We start from the raw sequence: 21702 nt of genomic DNA, 5'->3' as shown, positions 1-21702 counted from the left end.
ACCAGTTAGTGATACCCCCATTTAAACTAAGTACGGCCGGAGGAAACAGCTTCCCGGTCAAAGCTGCCCAGCTTTGGAACTCCCTCCCGTCCGGCTTGAGATCTCCCCAATCCTACGCTCTCTTCAGATCTAACTGTATCAATTGGATCAAAGAAAATGACCGATAGTCCTGCCCTACACCAACATAACCACTGTTCTACAGACGGACTATGTACATAATTATATACTCTCTATCTTCCTACTGCATATTTCCTGTATATATTATGTTATGTATATATTATGCACAATGTATATTCTCCTTACTGTCCTGCATTATGTAATTTCTACCATGTATAACCACTACTTGTAAACATGCGTAACCTGTAAAGTTTAAAGTATCCTTGAACAACGCGCCCGGTTACCTTCGGGTCTGGCGCGCGCTATAAATAATAAACAAACAAACAAAACAAACAAGAGCATGAAAACCAATGTAAGCCTAATAAAATGTCATCTGGGTTTAACATTTACTATCCTAGGCTTAAAGAAACAGTGAAAGAAAATGCATTACTGAATCAAGTCCTCATTTCACACAGCATGCAGCTTTAGGCCCCCTCTCATTTCTAATAAACCCCCTTCCTCCAGCCCCCCACTGAAAGGAAAAGAATGACCCACTTGATGCTGCTTACAGCCCTCTCACATTAGATGCACGTTATTGCATATACATGTAAAATGAAGACAAAACCCAGCCGCGCTCTTCTGAGTTGAGCAGCAATATCGCCTCCAGCTCTATGCCCAGCTCATGAGTGCATGGGTGCAGCGTGGCTCGCCATGGATTCTAACTGCCCATGATTCGGAATCCGGGGCGACGTGTTTTTGCCGGTTTCGGGATCCGGAGAAATCCGTCCCAAATCCAGCACAGTGCAGGCGTGGGAGAATGCGTGCATGGGGTTGGTTGGAGCATGAGAGCGAAGCAGAACCCACATTGACAGATTGTGCTGTTTCTTCAAATCAGTGCTCGGAAATAAACGTGGGTAGGTGGAGCTCAGAGGCAAGGACGCCCCCAACCCCCCTGCCTCCGCCTCGCTCCCCTCCTGCACTGGGATAAAGTTCGCCTGAACTGGAAGTCAAAGACGAGTAAACATGGCTGAGCACAGCAACCCCGGCAGGACCGTGTATGACACGATTGTCGTAGGAGCTGGGATCCAGGGCTCGTTCACGGCATACCACCTCGCCAAGAATGGGAAGAAGACCCTCTTGCTGGAGCAGGTACGCTAGCGCCTGGTACCACTGGATTTCGAATAGGCGCTATCTTATGTAATTGGTCAATGGCATCGCCCACTTTAGAAAAGGGTCCTCTCTTATTAATGGCTGGAGTGGAGAACGGTGGTACGTTACCAGAACTCCGGTGTCTGGTTGTAAATCTATTTGTGACGTGGGGCATTTTAAAAATCATCACTGAGTCCCCAAATCGTGCTTTAAAAAAATATGTACAACAAACTGCAACGTACTTTTTGTATAATGTATGTTGTGGTGGGTGAAATTATCCACCGAAAACAGGACACACTGGAATTATCATATGCGACAAGCAGGATTTTCCATGAATCCCGTTAAAGCTATTCATGTGTTGCTATTTAAAAAGTTGGACGCTTGCTAAAAGTTGCCATTGTTTCTTAAAGTAAAAAAATCCTTTAACAGTCCAAAATGTTGGCACGGCTCGGATATACTAGTATTTTTTATCAACTACGTCCAAGATTAAAATATTGTTTATAGGAACTGTAAATAACTTTTAGGATTCTTGACCATTTAGTCACCTAATAGAGTTTTATTTTCCTCTTCTCCACCCAAACTTTGTAAGAGCTGTGTAACACGTGGAAAGATCGAAGTCTGAAGGTTTGGTGTTGGCCGAGGGATAGCGCTGCTGAGAAAAGCCTGTTAGAAATATGGTAGACACAAACTCCAGTAGCGGTGAAGATGGGGTCTCCTAGCTCGGTCCTCAAGGGGGAAAAATGCACTCCATATTTTTAGGATAGCCATACAAAAGGCCCTTGGGCACAGTGAGTTCAAATGGAAGTTAATTGCATAGTCAGTGGTAAGCCTGAAATCCTGGTGTGGTTGGAACTCTTAAGGACCGGACATAGAAACCATGGCATTAGGCGCTAATTGATGGAGGCCCGGGAGGGGGATGCCATCTCTTGTGGGTACCAGAAGTGGAGCTGACGATGTGGTTCACAGTGAGTTGGAAAAGAGAGAGTATAATGGTTGGTGATCTACGTGTTAGTGTTTATACTCTGGTCACTCGTGGGTTGGGACTTACATAGGCCATTTTATTGCTTTCCGCACCGAGTCAAGTCAAGGAGCAGCGATGATGGGTTCCAACGATGCAGTGCTGTTCAGCAGCGGTTTGCAGGTCGAAGATACTAGGAATAGCAGGTATTGTTGGGTCAACAGCGCATGCAGAATCGGGTGCTTCGGGTGAGGAGATACAGAGACTGGTCTTTGGTGGCAAGCAGGCTCGGAAGGCTCGACGCAATATCAGGGTATGGCAGTGGCATCAGCTTGGAGCTCGTTGAAGCTGGTGACCCGGCGACAGTGTTGACATGGGGACGCTAGGAGAATCGTGGGTCCCAGATGCAGCGATAGCAGGGATTCCATGTCAAGCAGAAGTTGGATATGCGGGGGTGGGTCGAGCCGCGAGGTCACAGAGGATTCAGGCATTATCCTTGTAGCAGCTTGGATGGTGTTGAAGGTCCACAAACTGGCGTCCAGCTGATTTAGAGCTGCAGAGAGAGCCAGAGGCTGCTGCCTTGGTTCCATGGATGCTGGGAGACCCAGTCCAGAATCTCGGAGGCAAGGTGAATCCTTTCTTCTGCGCTTCCCAAACTAGAAGGTTTGTAGAGGGCACTTATAGGGGTTCTGATACCTCCAGTGGCAGGGTCCAGGGTATCAGTGCCTCAGTTTTATTAGGCCTTGCCCACACAGCAGTTTCATGTCCCATGTGCCTATGGGTGTGTAGGGAGAAGAGCTTTCCTCTTGTTTGGAGCATTTTGTCTTGACCTCTGGGGCAGAGGACTTTCAAACAGACTGTGTCCCCAACAGAGTTAAAGGGGAATTCTTCTTGATGTGAAATCTAAAGATGAATCAACTACAGGGGGGCCTCCCCCTTCTCATATATGCAAAATGCAACATCAGGTTGGTCGCCAGGAAGCCTATTTTCAAGGGCCCAATCTAGCCTGATGTAACGATTATCCTTTGCCTGCTGATGTCATACCCGAAGTGCCTTATCTTCAGGAAGTGGAGACGGGGACAGGAAGTTTAGGGAGCCGTAGCAAATCCAAGATGGTGAGAACCCTATAAGGCCTGACCTCTTCTCTGGGCTATTCTAACTGTGCCAGCTTCCCCTGTCTACTTCAAAAGGACTCTAGTAATCAGCCACCTGGTGTGAGAGGACTATTGTCATGTCGGGACTACTGGTTCCCAGATGACTGTAAAGATATATATTTTATATTTAAATTACAAATCGGGCCTTTTGCACTTTTGACTACTGATGAAACCTTTTGTGTCTACAGTTAAAGTTCATGAAAAATCCTAGGTTTATTTATTTAGGTTTTATAGCTGAAAGATAAGTGTTCTGGGGCCTGAGCGGAGTTAATGTGCTGGTAATCAGAATCATGGGCCATGGAATCTCGACCAACGCAAACCGGGGAACGCATCAGAAATGCTGTTGCCAATCCCATTGCTTAAGTTTGGCCCTAAATTATTTCCTACATCAGACACAGCAAGGTTAATTCGCACAACAGTCTCTGCCCTTATGGGTCCTTATACTTTTGCTTGTTTATTTTGGGAGATACCATCCCAATTTTGCACATTGACCATCACCTCTTATTCTTTCATGTTTCCCCCTCATAACCTAAATGCTGGAGAATGCTACGTCCATCTATTTCACAGGCCGCTTTTCTGCACGGACCGTCTGCTCCCAAAGCAGTGTAGAACCTGTAGCTCTTGATGGATTGAGAATTATGTAATGCTAAACCATATATTTCTCCCATAAGCTGCATACCTACTCGCAGTGTAGCCTGTATAAAACCCCAATAAAACAGATTTGAAATAAACGAAAGGTCAACTAGTCACCAACCAACTTAAAAGCATACGCTGACTTCTGGAGCAGGGCAGGATCTCCTTCAAAATCCTAAGCCTTGCGCTAGGCCTGGGCGATATGGACCAAAAGTTATATGTTGATATTGTTTGGCTATATTTCGATAAACAATATATATCTCATTAGTACCCAGCGAGAGCGCAATCAGAATGAAAGAGCCATTCTGATTGGCCCTCGCCAAGTCATTAGCAGGTCGGGAATCCCTCTGTAGGGATTCCACTGCCTTTGTCCCCGGCAGGGGGCGCGGCAGCCCTTCAGCCAATGAGGATGCTCGAAGCAGGGCCATCCCCGCTCCGAGCCTCCCCACGGCTGAGAGGCTGCCTTCACCCCCCACCGGGGACTCAGGTAAAACTTTTGCATCTTATTTTTCCCCTCCCTCCCTCCTCCCACCTCCCTGCCCTCGCCACCCCACTTACCTTCTATCCTTTGTCCCCGGTGGGGGATGATGGCAGCCTCCTGCCGTGTGGAGACTCGGAGCGGGGCCATCCCTGCTCTGAGCCTCCACACGGCTGGAGGCATCTATCAACCCCCGCTGGTGACCCAGGTACTTTTATTATTTTTTTTCTTCCCCCCTTCCGCTCCCTCCCGCCCTCCCAACCGCACTTACCTTCTTTTTTTTTTTCGGGAGCGGACGCGCTGGAAAGGGTTCTGTTTCCAGCGCGTCCGCTCCCGATGGCCGCCATGGAAAGGGAAAACGGACTCTGTTTTCCCTTTCCATGGCGGCCATTGTCTTTGATGCCTTTAGTGACCCGGTCACGCAGTTTTTGCGGGCCGGGGTACTAATAGCTATATGTCCATCGCGGCAGGGGCATTACCGACTCTGGTAATGCCCCGGGATCTTCGTTAAGGCCCTCTTTTTCGCTTGGGCCTATAACTATGGGCCTCGCGGCATTACCTGAGTCGGTAATGCCCCCGCTGCTCTGGGCATATTGCTTAAATATTCTTTAGGTGGGTTAAATGCTCAGTTGTAAGCCGCCAACTACATGTGAGATGTCACAAAGTGCAAATACAGGGTTCCTCAGCTATGTAAATATCAAAATGTAAATACAAAATTTTAGTATATGTAGTAATGTGTATATATATGTATATAGCTCAATGTTAATGATATTGTCAAATCCTATCGATATATCGGCAATATCGATATATACCCAAGCCCAACCTTGTGCACAAATGCCTGCGAGGCTCCTCACCATGATATCTACCAGAAAAGATCACAAGATACAAATCTAAGAGTGGTCTATGCTGCGCACCTGCCAACCACTTACTAATCTTAAATGCGGCGGGAACGACATGAGGGGAAAGACGACTCGCTGCAACCACTCCCCGACTCTGGAATAACCTTGCAGGACACATAAGACTTGCCCCAAACAAGATCTTTTCTAGGACGAAAATGAAGAACCATCTATTTTAAAAAGACAACGGGATACCCACCTTTGGAATCGGCCAGAAGCGCCAACAAGCAAATAGGGTATGCATTGAACGCCCTACAATAAATAAAACAAACAAAAACATCAGTCAAAAAAGCTCACCTATACATTTCCTCTGAATGTTTCAGAAATCAAATGTTCTAGAAGACACTCATGGTGCAGTGCTGTGGCACCTTAGATACAAACTAATGTTGTATCCGACCAGGGCTCAATTAATTGTTATGAAGATCCTGGCACATGGCTTCTCTGCCAGTTAAAAATGCAAAAGGTGAAGTGGCAGGCACATTGCTCCAACAGTCATGCGCCGCATATTTTGATGGGAGGTTTTTGGGACAAATTCAGGATTCCAGTTGAGATCTGGAAAGAGTGTGAACCAGTGGTCGAAGTGTGCGAAAAGAAAAGTGGAATTGTGTTCCCTGCTGGCCTGCTCCGCTCCCCACAAACCCCATCACCACCCGCCCCCTCAGACCCCACGTGCAATTCAAATCCCAAAACAAACACGCCTGCTGTTTAAGGGAACGTTCAGTGCACATTTCAACGTCTTCCTACACTTTTATTTCAAAACGAAACCTTTTCGGAACGGTTTCTTTTAAAAATAAAGTATAGGAACAATAAAACTTTTTTTTTTAAGTAGTAGAACACCACCCCTGCCCACTTTGACCACTAACCGGTGTGAACCATGTTGCAGGTAATCTGTATCCAAGTGAGTAATGGCATAAACAAAGCATATGTTAGAATGTTAACCAAAAAGCTGAGGGAAACATCATTCGCCCCAGTGCTATGCGTGAAGGACCCATGTGCCATGCTGTCGGGGTACTACGACATGAGAAGTGTGATTTGGGTGCTCCTGCACCTCTATGCACATGAGTGTTGCAGTGTGACCCCTCCTGGGAGCATGGTAGCTCCCAGGATGTTGTAATGGGTTACGTGGCAGTAGCCACGTGACCAAGATAATAAAAGAAGCAAGCCGCTTCCGGCTCGTCAGTCTCACCACGATCTGTCTGACTCCAGCGTCGTTCTTGGGAAGCACCATGTAGGTGCTACGCTGTGTGTGCTGGGCCCAAGGACGGGGCCCAGCTTAAGGACGGTGCCCCTGCCGGGCAACGCCGTCCAGACGGTGCCCCTGCCGGGCAACGCCGTCCCTGTGGGTCCCCCAGCCATGTGAGGCGGGTTGGGGACGCGACCCCGGCCTGGGTGCCCCCAGAGCCGGGGCCGCGGTGAGCCGGGTGCCCCCGGCCACGTGTGCGGCGCTCCTGTGGACCGGAGCGGGTGGGATGAACCCCCACCCCTGTGTAAGCGGCCCGAGCGCCGCACCTGTGTGTGTACGTCGGGTGTTTCCCGACATGAGTATGGGGTTGCCCGGTGATCCGGAGTAGCCCCCAACAATGAGGAGGGACTGGGGTTGGGAGATTCGGAGATGAGCGACAGTGATGAGATGGTAAGCAATGTATTTAAAAAACTAAGTATGCGTGCATGAGTGAATGCGATAAGGTGTACACGTGAATGTATATGTGTGTCTGGGAGAATGGTGTGTATGTGTGCGGGGGTCTATGAGTAAAGCATGTGCGGGCTGGAAGCAGAGAGTCCGGTGAATGCGGGGGAGTGAACGAATGCCAGAGAATACATGGGGGGGTTAGAGGGATGGGGAGTGCGAGGGTTTGCAGAGTTCAGTAAAGCTTTTAACTTCTCTGACTACATGCGATTGGGATTTAGTGAAAAATGTTACTTAAGTGCTAAATACTGGGTTTATATATCCATGTAAACCGGCAAATGGTGTCCTGACATAGCATCATGGATCCAACTATCTAGGTGATTCGACTGAATACAAATGAACTTAATCACAGGTCATCTTTTCCCCCAACCACTGAATCCCACCCAGCGAACCCCTCTCAAGCCTCCCCACCGTCACAACCTCTTTCTTTGAATTCCCTCCCCCTACCTCCTGGCCCCCGCTGTCCTCGCTAATGGCAGTTTCACCCCTCATGCCCCCGTCCATCCCCCACCCATCTCTCTTTTGTCTGTATGCTTATTGGAAGGCTCCAACTCTCATGCCCCCATCTTGCGACCGAGCCCGCACAATGCCCCATGCACACACCCCCCCACCTCACCCCCTCTAACCATATCGAATGCCCCTAAAGACCCGCTCCCCCGATCTTCTTTCCTTCTCTCCTGTGGTGTACATTGCTCCACTTCCTGGATTCACACAACAAACACAGGATAAAGAAAGGGGACTAAGTGTTCACTCATCTAGTGTTTGTCATGCGAGCCAGTCGGCGGCCTGGCGATTTGGCTACACCTATTTGCCAAAGATGGATTTGACGAGTCCCTCTTCACCCAATATGGGTAGAATATACATTTTTGTGTGTCTGTTGTGAAGTCTGGTAGAGTGGCAAGGGTTGAGCGCTCCATTTTCACATGTAAGGTAGGCCTACAAAAAGGATCTGCAACCTGTGGCACTCTAGATGTTTTGGACTACGATTCCCATGATCTCTCACCATTGAGTGTTCTGGCTTGGGCTGATGAAGGTTGCAGTCCAAAACATCCGGAGATCCAGAAATGGATAAAGTTGATAAGCTATGGGGGAGTGTCAAAGTACATTTAAATGGGTACCTTGTCCTTTCTCTACAGCCCACCACACAACCTGCAACGAGGCAGTCATTGATTGCAATGGGAGTCTTTTAAATATGGTGAGTGTCCGTCTGCTGTTTCTGTCCTTCCTTTTTGCAAGACTGATGGTACACTGTCCCAAAAGCCCATCTGTCATGCAATACCATTTCTGAGGGTGTAAAAGCCATTGCTTTTTTTAAAGTAATAAGATGATGCAAGTAATTCTGTTTTAGAACAAAGGGAGGTCTGTTGATTGGACCACATCTTTCATGATGCTCCATGCCAGTATTATAGTGCACCCATGTATCTTTGCTGAGACAGTCTCCTGATAGCTCCAGCACCAGCCCTGGGGTGGCAGCAGGGCAAGTTCAAAGGTCCCATGTGCATTCCTGTCAGCTGCAGGAACACAGTGTTCCAACAGGCAGAGTTGCCTTTTGAATCGCCTGCACATCTGCTTCAAACCATAATAATTGTTTATCCCAGTCAGCCTAGTGGTAGATTTAACTGTACATTGAGCCAGGCCTGGTTATAGCACGGTGACTACTAGGGTCAACAAATATTCAGCCACAGCATTTGATAAGATATTAGTGGGAGCTTGTGGAGCGCTGCTTAGCTATGAAAGGGCAGATGTCTATCATCTGTCTGGCCTGGGTGTCTCTATACCACCCATGTGGGACAATGGCCAGGAACCTGCCTTTCATTCCTCACGGAAGGAGGCCAGGTCTTTCCTCCCAGGTCACAGGAACTCTCCGCTGGAGGTCCCCTGTAACCAGTACTTCAAAGGCGGTCAGTACATAAAGCCACTATCGCACCAGGATTCTGATCTCTGGGGTCCTTTTGAAGTCAGCATACAGAGAAAGGCAGTGGCGTTAAAGCAGCCAAAGAAGAGCACTAGACTGAGAGAGGGGGGTTCACCATCTTGGTTTCTGCCGGAGCTCTCCACAACATTCTGTCCCGCCCCACTTCCTGCAGACAAAGCATTCCATGTATGATGTCAGAAGGCAAATGGCACTTGTTACAGCAGCCTGGATTAGACTCCTAACAACAACCATGCTTTTGGCCAATCCCCTGTAACATTTGCCTTTATACAGAGAGGAAACCCTCTCTTTAGTGGATTCATTTCTGGACTTCAGGACTAGAAGGATATTCCAAGGTCCTCTGTCATAGAGGTCACTACAAAAGGCTCTTCCCCTACCCATCTCCAGGTCACGCTTAGGGTGAATGTGCTGTGTGGGCAAGGCCTACTGAAACAGAGGCACTGGTACCCAATACCTGTCATTGGATGCGACCGGCCCTGTAAGAGCCATGTACAAACATTGCTGGTTGGAAAGGGCAGAAGAAAAGACTTGCCTTGCCTCTGAAGATGCTGAACTGGGCCTCGCAGCCGCCAAGAGGGTAAGGAAGAGCCCTGGGCCCTGGTTTCCGTTTCAATCCACTTGTGAGTTACACCGACCCACGCATCTCCTGCCTCTCTTTGTGCTACCTGCCTTTGCTACTTAGACTGCACTGCGTGTTGGACCCAGTCGACCAGGTCACCAACCCAATGCCAAATTACCGCCCTAGACTGATTTTCTTTTGGCCACTCGGACAGGAATGAGACTCATGGCAATACTGTTGAGGTTAGGATAGGTACAATGAAAAGAAAATCCAGACAATGTTCCCTAGGGATATATGTAGCTTATTTCAGTCATTGGATGCAGTCGATTTTACAACACACACCTACTCCGCACATGGACATCGACACCCAACACCCATGCACAGCTGCCACAGGGGATCCGGAAGACTTATCGCTCTAAGAAAATGTTTTGTGAAAATGTTTTATGCATTTTGAAAACCTTTGTATCACAGTATCTCTATATAGAGTGAGGATATAAAAGCAAACAAGGTTGTCATTGAGGTTATCTTTGGTATGTGGTATTGTCTCATTTTATTGTACTCATTTTGTGAATTTCCTATGTATTAAGGATTAGGCGGTGGAGTTCTTTTTCTTAAAATGTACATTTCTTACGATACTGGTTGAAAAATGCATTCCAAATGTTGCATGAAAGAATATTTCTATCTTGTGTACATTGGTGTTATCAGTAAACATTTGGTAGATATGTTATTCTATAAATATATGTGATAATGTTCAACAATTGTGACGTGATTAGGTATGTGTTGGAAAATAAACTACGCCCAATGACTTAAATAAAGATAGAAACAATCTAAATTGACATATTTCAAGTTAATTTCTCTCTATGGAACAGTGTCTGGATTATGTATTGTTTACCCCTGCTCCCTGTTGAGAAGGGTTCTGACATACACTGCATGATGTATCGAGGTTAGAACAGGTGCCACTTTGCTTGTCCTTTGAACTCCAGGTCACATAGCATGCACTCTGTCCTCTGCTGGAGCTCGCTCATCAACCCATCCTCTCCTAAACCCTGACCATCTCGAGGCTTACCTTTGGTAATGAAGCCTACTTGGGTATTTCTACCTATTTATTGCACTAATTGCAGCAAGTGCAGAGTACAGCAGAATGTTGTATTTTTAACCTCAATTCACCTGATCATGTTGCATACCTGACGCTAGGGTAGCTGTTGCTGGCTGAACAGAATACACGTGTCATTTGATCTGGAAAGCTGTGCCTGCCTGACTCTTTTCTTGAAGCAGCCCCACTCAGTTCCTTAGGAGCTCCTTAATTTTCATAAAGTTGTCCTGTGAGGAAATTGACCATCCTCACGGTGGGTGTAAGCTCGCCTGGGCTTTTTGAAATTTTAAATGAAATTGAATGATGGTAGATCAACCTCTGGAAAATGTGTGGGGCTAATCCGCAAAAATGTCCTATGCTCACCGCACGACATAAACATAGACCCATGTTATTTGGGTGGACACAGCCTAAAGGCATCATCCCCCTTGTTATATTTAGTTAGAATATGACAACCAAGAGTACTCAAAGCATTCCAGAAAGGGGAAGGGCAAAGCGTTCCTCCTGCCATGGCCACCCTAATTAACAAATAAAGGCTCCATGGATCCATCCTGTCGTTTGTTAGCTGTTGCTGGCAGCTTCGCATACTAATCAGAGTTAATTCAACAGGACCATGGGAGGCTTGATGCAGGGCTAACAAAAGAGACAGGAAACCCCAACAACCTTTGATATGCTCTGTGTCAATCTCAAGCCAGCTCTCACCTCTCAGTATCAAGGGCAGTGACCTGTTTTATCTGGGACTATGTGTTTACAATAGGTACACCCTGCAGGGGGACACCATTCAGAAGGTACGAGTATGTGGATTGATGGAGACAGAAAGTCTGTTCTCGCTGCAGCTTCAAGGGAGACCTGGCACTTTAATCAGGAATCACGGAGAGCTCAATTAACCAGAGACACCCTTTGATCCGCAACAGAAAGGAAGATGGGTTGGACTTGTATTACATGTTTTCTCACCTTTACCTGTTCTGTTGCAAAGCACTCTGGTTATGACCTCAGGCATACAGGACATAGTTTGTGGGGGCCCAGGATTGGTTCATTAAGGTAGGCTTAGCCTACACCAATCACTGGGGCCCATTTGGTTTGAAAGATGGCTGAGCCCCTCATTTGGGCAGATCATCTGAAGACTGTGCAAGGAGTAAGAACAAGAATTCAGCATTGGACACTGGCTGAAGGTACAGTCTGTCTTACAGCTTCCGCCAGTGAAGAAAGGCCAGGATTTCCAAAGAAGGAAGCAAGATTCCTCCCCTAAACATCTCCTATGTAACAGAGGGAGATACTGAATCCAGAGGCCCCTCCAACAAGGACCCTCCATCAGCTCCATAACCGGTAACCAGCCTGCACACAGTGTGCCCTGCAAGGATCTGCAGCAAGCTTCCAAGGTGGGAAGTGCCAGAGAGTATCTTAACCAAACCAAGGGCAAGGCAGTTGACTGCAACACTCTCCTGAGCTTTGGACAGTCTGCCATAAAAGATGACACCGGGCCAGTGAAGAAGCTAGGAGGAGTGCATCGACAAGAATCAACCAGCGTCTGCCTTAAAGGACATTTCCGAGCCAGTCGAGCCCCTAGGCCTGCAACCGACTGGACGTCTGACTGTTGTCACGCCGCAGTCGCTAACGTCATCTGAGGTGCCTCAACCAGTGCTTTAAACCTGCCAACCAGCACTGAGACAATGATTCCTGACCCTGAGACGCCATGTAGGCAAGTCTGCAACCGTCCATCCAGCCTCGCTCGCCGAACTGCCTGTCGCCTGATACCTGTAGCTGTGTCCCGTCTTGAACTCTGTTGCAGAAGCTGCAAAGAGCCCTGATACCGACTCGACCCTGTCGAGCACCAAGAACATATAAAAGCACAAGGTACATTGTGGTTCTGTCCCCCTGGTCCTTCTCCGAAGTCCCGAAGTGACATTTTATGACCCATTGCTCCCTTTGTGCTGAAACCAAGTATCCTTGAACTATTGCGATTGGAAAACGCAATCAAATTATAAACCTCCTTGTCCAATCTGTTGGGATCCTTCTGGTGTACTAGAGGTGTGGGGCTGATTGATGGTTTAGAAACCGATATGCATCCCTGGACCACTAGTGCCTCAGAAGTTTATTCATCACATGTCCATTGCAATGTGAACAAATAAATTGCATGATGGCACTCACTAGTTCAGGGGCCAGCAGCCTGGGGCTCCCCAGATGTTTAGCAGTACAACTCCCATGATCCCACATCACTGACCTTCCTAGCTAGCTTTGATGGGAATTTTAGTCCAAAACATTTGCAGAGCAAAAGGTTGCAGACCCCTGCACTAGTTTAAAAGATGTTGCATAGAATATCATTGTTGGCAGTACCCATCAGGCTTTCTAGTCCAAACTTGGATCAACTGCAATCGATGTGCAAAATTGAACTGAAAATAAACACAGCCAAATACCCTGTTCTATGGGATGGATCCCATGAGGGTCTAAAAACATGTTTTAGCTCACTGCACCCTTCGCAGAGGAGAAACATCCCATTGCATATCAGTCTGGTCCCACCCACAACGGCAGCCCAGCACAGAAATGTGAGGAAATTCTCCTTGTTACAAGTCTATCATCAGCAAACCTAGGCACATGTCTTCACCTTGTTGGGCATCATCGGTGAGGTGTGGCAGTGATGCTGTGTCTCTCTAGTCACAGAGAGCGAAAGAGGTCCATGTGTGGATTACCCTTAATGATTCAGGGTGAAACCCCCAAGCTTTCCAAATTTGCAAACTGTTGGGGGCCTTCCAGTTGAAAAGGAACTCAGCCAATGTTGTCAAATGCAAGAGATCTTGTAATAGAGCGGATCACTGGTTCTTGTGGCTCCTTATGACTAATGCGTCCACTACAGGGATCTGTGTTTGACCTCCTGCTTGCATGTTAGAATTCTAGTAGTTTCACTCAGCCCTGCACCCTTCTGACATCGATGGAATGAGTATCATTGAATTGGGTAAACATAACCCTCTGTTATCTTTATTTAGAACCAAGAGATGCCCTGGCAGTGAACGTGCCCTCTACAAATAACCTGTTAGGTTATCACCGTCTAAGAAAACTCTTAGAAAAAAGGAAAAAAGCTGCGAGAAGTTAAGAGCTCATTACTCGTTATTCGCTGTCCAAAATATAATCAATATGTTGCACAATAAGGATAGTCTTAAAGCAAATAATCGCTGCTCTCTCACTTGTGTGAAGACCTTTCATTATAGGCCGTGTTCATTGTTTAACTCCAGTCGTTCACTTTAGTCAGGCTGGCGCGATTATAGTCGGAACAACCAGTCCGCCATCACTTCTACTACATTGATATTCAAGATTATGAACCTAGTGATGGTGGACTATTCCACCTTGCGGGTGGACCTGGTAGGAGTATTGGCAGACTACTCCACTTTGCGGGTGGAAATGGCAGGAGTGATGGATTATTCCACATTGCAGGTGGAACTCGCAGAAGAAATAATGGCTTCTGCTCTACCTTGAAGTGGAACAAAATGTACCTTTTATGACATCCAGCAGCCCTCTTTTCATAACCTTAGTTTAAGACAAGGCATTATCTCACGTGTGTTGCTAAATGCTTACTCTGCGATAAATTATGCTACTTCCATTTCGAAAGTTATCATTGAGCTCGACATTCTGTTCATTACAGGAACTTGGCTAATTGCTGTTTTAGGCTTCATATTTTAGTCCTAAATTGCTACCTGATAGAAAATAGTTAATAGAGGGCTTGGTAGCGGGAGGGAGGTAGCAGTCATCTTTAAAACTGATATTTGAATGTGCATTTTGAAAGTTATAACTTGGTATTGTCCTCAGAAATCTGTACGTGGATCGATCGGTAAACACAGTGTCTTATTCACGACCTTTCTGTGATGTGAAATATTCTTGTAACACTTGGGAAAGTCAGCTGCTACTTCTTAAACCATTATCGATAACTTTCTCCTCTCAAAAGGAGACACGGGGCCTCTACTGTAATTATTTTTTTTATGCAACAAAGGGAAAAGAAAGATGTTCTTCGTATGCAAGAAGTTTAGCTGATGCTGAATAGGCGTGTGATACAATTCCCTTTATTATCAAAAGACTTCCCACAACTGTAAACAACTTCACTCACTTTAACTTGCACGCAAGTGTGAATTCAGCTGGTTACTGTTACCGGCAAGGAGTTTTATGTGGGTTGGAGTACGGTGCTTCACTCATCGGCTCCAAAACTCCTAGCATTTGTAGGAAAATTCCACTTCCCGACTTTCTTGCTTCTGCTATTACTGCTACAGTCTCTCTTGGGACCCACATCCCTCTGCAGTACGGGTGTCCAGATCCGACCTCGACAATGGAGAGTCTTCTTTTCTGCAGCTTCCCACTGCTTGCTTCTCCACACAGACCTTGGGTAGATGCACAACTTCAGCTGCGCATTCCCAGCAATTAGGCACAACTGGAAAGACTGCCAGCTTCTCCCAGTCTCTTCCAATGCAGCCACAGCCAAATAGGGTTTGTGAGCATAGGACCAACTCAGACCCTGCAGGTGGAATCTGCTTTTCCTTCGCTCCGGTGTCCATTCTATGGTCACACTTCCTAGTGAACTGCCAGCCTCGTGCTCTGCTTCTTTTCTTCTTCAGCTTCTTCTGCTACTGCTGCCGACCTTCTAGCTCCTGCTCCAGCTTCCTTCTAGTGCTCCTTCCTGCAGCAGCCTTTTATGCCCCTCAGGTGGATTAACTGGATTCAGGTGCAGACTCTTTGTACTAATTGCCTGACCCAGCCAAAGGCTGTTAGGCCTGCCTGTTTATTACCTCTATGTGCCTCTTCATCCCTCTTCTTCGTCACAGTCCCTGAGGGATTCTGGGACATGTAGTCCATTTTAAGGAAATTTGTTTTTCCTGTTTCTTTACTACTTTTACCAATAATTTCACCTCCCCGGATGTTTTTAGAAGAGGGATTGTGAGTACAGACAGAGGGTCCAACGCTTTCATTAATGGTGGCACCCGTTGGGATGTCCTCTTGGCCTCCTTCCACTCCTCTAAGGCCATCATTAATGTCTACGCTAATGGGACCGTCTTGGTCCAAGGCCCTCAGGCCAACCTTCACCTCTTTGACAGACGCTTCCCGCTCCTCATCAACTTCCTTTCCTCTCCTGCTGTCCCCCCTTCTCTGTCCTCGGCTACCTTGCCTCTATCCTCCCTCCCTGCACCCTCCCATGCTCCTTCTTCACCTCTGCAGGGCGTACCTCTGATCTGTACTCCTCCCCGGAAGTCCTTCAAAGATGGCAACCTTCTCCACATTGCCACTCTTAACTCTCGCTCTACCGTCAAACATTCCTCTGATATCTGCCGCCTTCTTGAGGAACTGGACCTTGACGTACTCGGTCTCACTGAGACATGGTTCACGGCCAGCTCTGTCACCAGCTTTGACACACTCCTACCTGACGGCTACAAGATCCTCTCCGTGCCCAGGCCCAACCGTGCTGGGGGGTGTGGCCCTTATCTTCCCTGAGTGGATTTCTGCCACTGTTACTCCCACGCAGACCTACTCCTCTTTTGAATGTCTTGTCTGCCGACTCTCTCTCTCTCCTAGCCATTCCCTTACCGTGGCTACTATATCGGCCACCTGGTCAGATTTCCTCCTTCCTCTCCGAGTGGGCGGACCTCTCCTCCTCACTCCTGTCCTCAAACACTCAACTCCTCTTTCTTGGAGACTTCAACATCCACCTGGATGCCTCCCGTCCCCCCTCTGGACTCTTTCGCGACCTCTGCGACTCTCTCTCACTCTCTATTCTCCCGTCTGGGCCGACTCATTCTGCAGGGCACACTCTAGATGCCCTGATCTCTTCTGACCTTCCCCTCTCTGTCCCTCTCTCCACGCCTCTCTCCTGGAGTGATCACTTTCTCCTCTCCTCCCACCTCGCCCTCCCTACCCCACAGGCAACGCCACCATCATCGCTGCCATCTTCCTTCTCGGTCATCCGACCCATGAAGCGTGTGTCAGTTGAGGCTTTCGCTGCCACCTTCTCGCCCCTTCCTCCCCCGCTCGGCTGACTCCCACCCTGACACAGCCCTCTCCACTTTCTACTCTGCTATATCTGATACTCTTGATATCCTTGCCCCTGTCATGAGAATCCGCCTGAAGCCCAAAGCCAAATGTAACTCCTGGTATGACTCGGATCTCGTCACCCTTAAACGCAAGTGCAGGGTGGCAGAGAGGAAATGGCGTGCTTCATGTTCATCCTCTGACAAACTGGCCTGTCGCCTGTTCCAAAGGCAATACCGGCTCTCCGTTCTCACTAAGAAGAGAGCCCTTATCCAAGCCTGCATCACTGCGGCATCTAACAATTCGGCCGAACCCTTTAAAATCTGCAAGGAGCTGGCCAACCCTGCTGCAGTCTGTACCTCTCCTGTCCCCTGCCAGGCCCTCTGCACAGCACTGGCCTCTCACTTCATTTAAAAAACTAAGGACATCCTGTCCTCACTCTCCTCCTATCACCTTCCCCCCTCTATTCCCTGCACTTCCTCTGGCCCTTCTGCAGCCACCCCTCCTCTCTCCTTCTCTGCCTTTCCCCTTTTTTCTGCTGACGAGGTTTCGAGACAAGTCCAATCTATGAAAGTCTCGTCAAAACAGGTCCACCCCTGTTCCTCCAAAACTATCAAGGACAACATCGACTCCTTGGCTCCTGCCCTTGCTGACTTCTGCAATCACTCCTTCGCCTCTGGAGTCTTCCCATCCCCTCTCAAGCACTTCCTTGTGCACCCACTTCTTAAGAAACCCTCTTCCGACCCTTCCTGCCCAGCTAACTATCGCCCAATCTCTATCACTCCCTTCCTGGGCAAGCTCCTGGAGAAACTGGCCATCTCCCAGCTTAATCTCCATGCTGAATCTGTCGGTAGCCTTCATGACCATCAGTCTGGCTTCAGAGCTGCCAGAAGCACGGAAACTGCTATCCTGAACATCCGTGAGGACCTGCTCTCGAACCCTGACTCTAACATTCCATGTGTTCTCATTTTGCTTGATCTCTCTTCTGCCTTTGATACTGTCAACCATACCATCCTGCTCAACCTTCTCCGTGATAACCTGGGTATCACTGGTCAGGCTCTGGCTTGGCTGACCTCTTTCCTCTCAAATCGACCCTCCCAGGTCCAACTGGGGTCTTTCCTCTCTGACATCTTTTTCTCTACCTGTGGTGTCCCCCAGGGTTCTAACCTCTCTCCCTCGCTGTTCAACCAGTATCTGGCACTTCTCGCCCACCGCATCGCTGCTCTCTGCCCCAACTTTCAGTGCTTTGCGGATGATACCCAGCTCATTTTCAGGCTACCCTCGGCCTCCTCTTCTCCTTCCCTCATCTCTGACTGTCTTTCTGCTATACAGGAATGGTGTGCCGCCAACAACCTCTGCCTTAATGCCAGTAAGACTGAGATTCTACTCATCGGCACACCCACTCCCTCCTTCCCTGCAGCTCTCTGGCCGGCCTCTCTTGGACCTCTTCCTGCTCCTACCTGCAAGGCAAAAAACCTCAGGGTCATCTTCGACTCCACACTCTCCTTCTCTCCTCACATATCCGACGTCTCTAAGAAGTCACACTACCAACTACACCTCCTCAGAGGTATCCTTCCTTTCCTCTCCTTCCCCCAGAAGCTCACTGTCTCTAGAGCCCTGGTTCTCTCGAAGCTGGACTACTGTAACAGCCTCTACCTAAATCTGCCCGCCTCTACTCTCCGTCCTTTGCAACTCATCCAGAACAGGACTGCGAGACTTGTCCTTGGTCTCAAGCCCAGGGACCGTATGTCTCCAGGACTGAAATCACTACACTGGCTGCCAGTGACTGCGAGGATCAAGTTCAAAACCCTTTGCATTGTCCACAAGGCCCTCTGGGGCCTTGGGCCAAAATACCTTCAACTCTCTCTTCCTAAATATCTTCCTTCTCGTGCTCTTCGCTCATCCGCCTCCAACTCCCTCAGGGTCAGCCGCTTCTCCAAACAACGAGTTGGGGGCAGATCTCTCTCCGCTGCAGCAGTCTCCCTCTGGAACAGCCTTCCTGCATCCCTGAAACTTGAGGAGAACCATCTCCGGTTCCGGAAGCACCTCAAAACCTTCCTCTTTGCCTCCGCCTTCTCTTCCCCTCTCCCCTGCTAAAATTACTGAAACTGCACTGAATCTGCAACTGGGCCACTGACCGTTCTCGGTCCTTGGCCCAGCCACTCTCCCCTGCACTGCCTCCCTGGCAACCCCTGCACTGCGGGACTGTGTCTGTATCACTACAGCCCCCCTTCCCAGCACTTGTCTGCACTTACCTCGCACTTGCCACCAGCTGGCCCTTGTAATTTATCCTGTATGCTATAACCTTGTACTGCACTTTTCCCTCTAGCTTTCCCCCCCTGCACTTTTCCCTTCCCCTCTACCCTTGCACTTGCGCGATCTGAATGACACCTGGCCTAGTAGGATCGTTGTCTGTCTCCCCTTGTTCCCCCCGGCCTCGTCGCGCCTTGAAACACTTGTGTATAGGCGCGTTACAAATGCCATATCATATCATATCATATCATTACCCTCTAAAGTGTACATTTGATATTGAAGGGAACATTTAGGGTAGCAAAGTCTTCTTATGAGCATATGACAGATTTAGAATTTTTAATCTTTGATTTTTTTTTTAGCTTACTTTTAACAGTAGCTGAAGTCTATCAGAACAGCAACAGGCCCTAATCGCTCTCGGAATGGTCTTAAAAGTATCCCTCTCTGAGGAGAAACACCATGTCCCACCTTGTGAAATCTCCCCACCACCCTGGATCTTGTCTGCACCCAGGTGATCCTCCCGCAGTACACCACCCCCAGGATTGGGATCAGGAAGCGTTGCTTTCTCTTGGCCACCTGGAAGGAGACTTTTGGCAGGGTTTTGGTGGGGAATCTGCAGAATTCTCAACAGGGGGTGATGTCGTAAGGGAAAAACAGCAAGGCAACTCTAAGACCCATAGAGACACACAGAGGATCAAGCGAGTGGGGCAAGGAAGATGGGAAGTGGACAGGGAGGACTTATGGGGGTTCAGTTATAGTAAGGAGTGGAAGAATAAAAATGGTAAGCAGTTTGATGCGATACGCCTATGCGTTAAGACCATCAGAGCAATTTTTACTGTTAAATGGGAACTAAGCAAGCTCTGGAATCTTCTGAAACAAGTGCATTATTGACTTTAACAACATGTTTTACAACATTAATTTAGTGTAACAAGGTATAGCCTTGGAACGTGTACATAAGAATCTCCATGGTATACCGACCTGACAGAACTAAAGAGAAGGAGTTTTTTTTTGTTTTTGTTTACTTGTTTACTGTAACTACTCAGATTCTTGAAGCTTTCAGTCAAAGGTTCTTATTGCCCTTTGTTACTGGAATACATGTATATTCAATGTTCAAGTGGTTAAGGAATTATTGTATCCAATTCTTTGGCTTCATGAAGCCTTATACAAATGGTGAAATGAGAAAAAAAAATACAGATAGTTAACCCACATAGTGTGTCTGTCTTTATTTTATCTCGACCCCCCCCCCATGCCGATAACAGTTGCTAGGCTGTATACATGGGCGGGCCGATATCTTACCACTGTAATGCTGAGTGGAGGGCATATTACGGTGAAGGGTCCTTTGGATTACAATAGCGGGACCTGTGTTTACACACACTGTTAAGTAGAAGTAACCATAGTGACTCTTGTAGAGATGGACCACATTATCCCCTTACTGCAGAACCCCGGGACATCCACGCCCTTGGCACAGAGTCAGAGGCAGGAGTCTCCCCCAAAGGTCAGAAAAGCAATGGAAGCCCAGCAGGCAGGAAATGGCCTCCACATGGCTGGCCTGTTGCGAGAGGAGTTCTAAGATGGCGCCTGTGCTTTCTCAGTTAGTGCCGCGTTAATGTGCCATTGATCTGCTGATTTACAATAGCCATGCAGGGCGACTCCGATTCTGGACTTTACTCTCAGCCGATACAGCACGGAGCAAGGCTGCTAGTTCAGCAGTATTGCTTAATATATCCCGGAGCCAAGTCCGCCTGGCAGCATTCTCATCAACTTGGCATTGCCAGATTTCCAAACTGCACATTAACAGCAACATAAACTGGAAAGAAACTTTTTAACTCGACAGACTCGTGTTTAGCGTGTGTTTCTGTTCATTTGTAGCTTCCCACTCCTTCACATGGGCCGCCCTGGGGACGGGGGAGGGGACAAAGAGGGGCAATTACCTCCCCAATTGCTTATTTTCCCCTCCTCCCAATCAGTGCCCTGCCACTCCTCTGGAAAGGAACACAGATGAGCCATGAATATCACTGAGGCGGGGACTATCTATGCTAAAAGCAGGCTTCCTACATGCTGGGAACACTATTGTTTTCTAAATGTGCAGCTTGCAGTTTCATAGAACCAACAAAAAAGTTATTTCCAAAGTCAAACTTGCTTCTTAAACTTAAATCCACACGTTTTCTTGAAACGGTGTTTTAGTTTCTTGTCAAACTCTTTTCCCTCAAATATCCTCCAACTTTACTGACCCTTCCTTTGAGTTTTATCCCAGGGTATGTTTCTAAAGATGTTATTTTTTCGTCAAACAGCTTAATCTAAAGTAAATGCGTTGTTGTAGTGACAGCAGTTATTAAGAAACTGAGCTGCGGGTTCATGGGTGCCAACTTCGAATTTTCACTAAGGCGGCAGAAATTCCTTAACCCCACCAAGAGACCCACCCAACCCATCCTCTGACCAAACTGTGCATTTTACATCACCTAGTTTTTTTTAATAAGGAATTGCAGCAAGTCACAAGATTTACAGACCACTTTAAACATATAACCTATCAGCAATGGTCCCTCTACCTGATGAACTCTGCTGGTAGCTTTCTACTTTAGAATGTGCCATTCAACCATCAAAGAATTCATCAACAATTCTGGATCCATGATTGTGCTAAAAATGATTGCATTACCAAAAGTTAGGTCATGTACTTTACTGTCAAGTCAACAGTGTTTCACTGCATGTGTAAAGCGTATTGAGGCCATACAAATGGGGAAAGAGTGCTATATAAATAACTGAATACAATACAAATATATCTAAGCGAAGTGAGATTCCAGAGCTCCCCGCTAAAGAAATGT

The 21702-nt window shown here is 47.7% G+C and overlaps 1 protein-coding gene across 1 annotated transcript in view; it reads left to right on the top strand.

The window, feature by feature from the left end:
• Positions 1 to 1081: 1081 nt before the first annotated feature.
• Positions 1082 to 21702, top strand: part of PIPOX (pipecolic acid and sarcosine oxidase) — a 442927-nt gene continuing 422306 nt past the window's right edge. Inside the window, exon 1 of the mRNA XM_069615297.1 lies at positions 1082 to 1245. Coding sequence (XP_069471398.1) covers positions 1120 to 1245 — 126 coding nt within the window. The 5' untranslated portion in view covers positions 1082 to 1119. The remainder of the gene's footprint in view (positions 1246 to 21702) is intronic.

The sequence above is a fragment of the Ambystoma mexicanum genome, chromosome 9 (genome assembly GCF_040938575.1).
Source record: "Ambystoma mexicanum isolate Mex_15411 chromosome 9, UKY_AmexF1_1, whole genome shotgun sequence".
Lineage (NCBI taxonomy): Eukaryota > Metazoa > Chordata > Amphibia > Caudata > Ambystomatidae > Ambystoma > Ambystoma mexicanum.
This window is presented reverse-complemented; position numbering and strand designations above follow the sequence as displayed.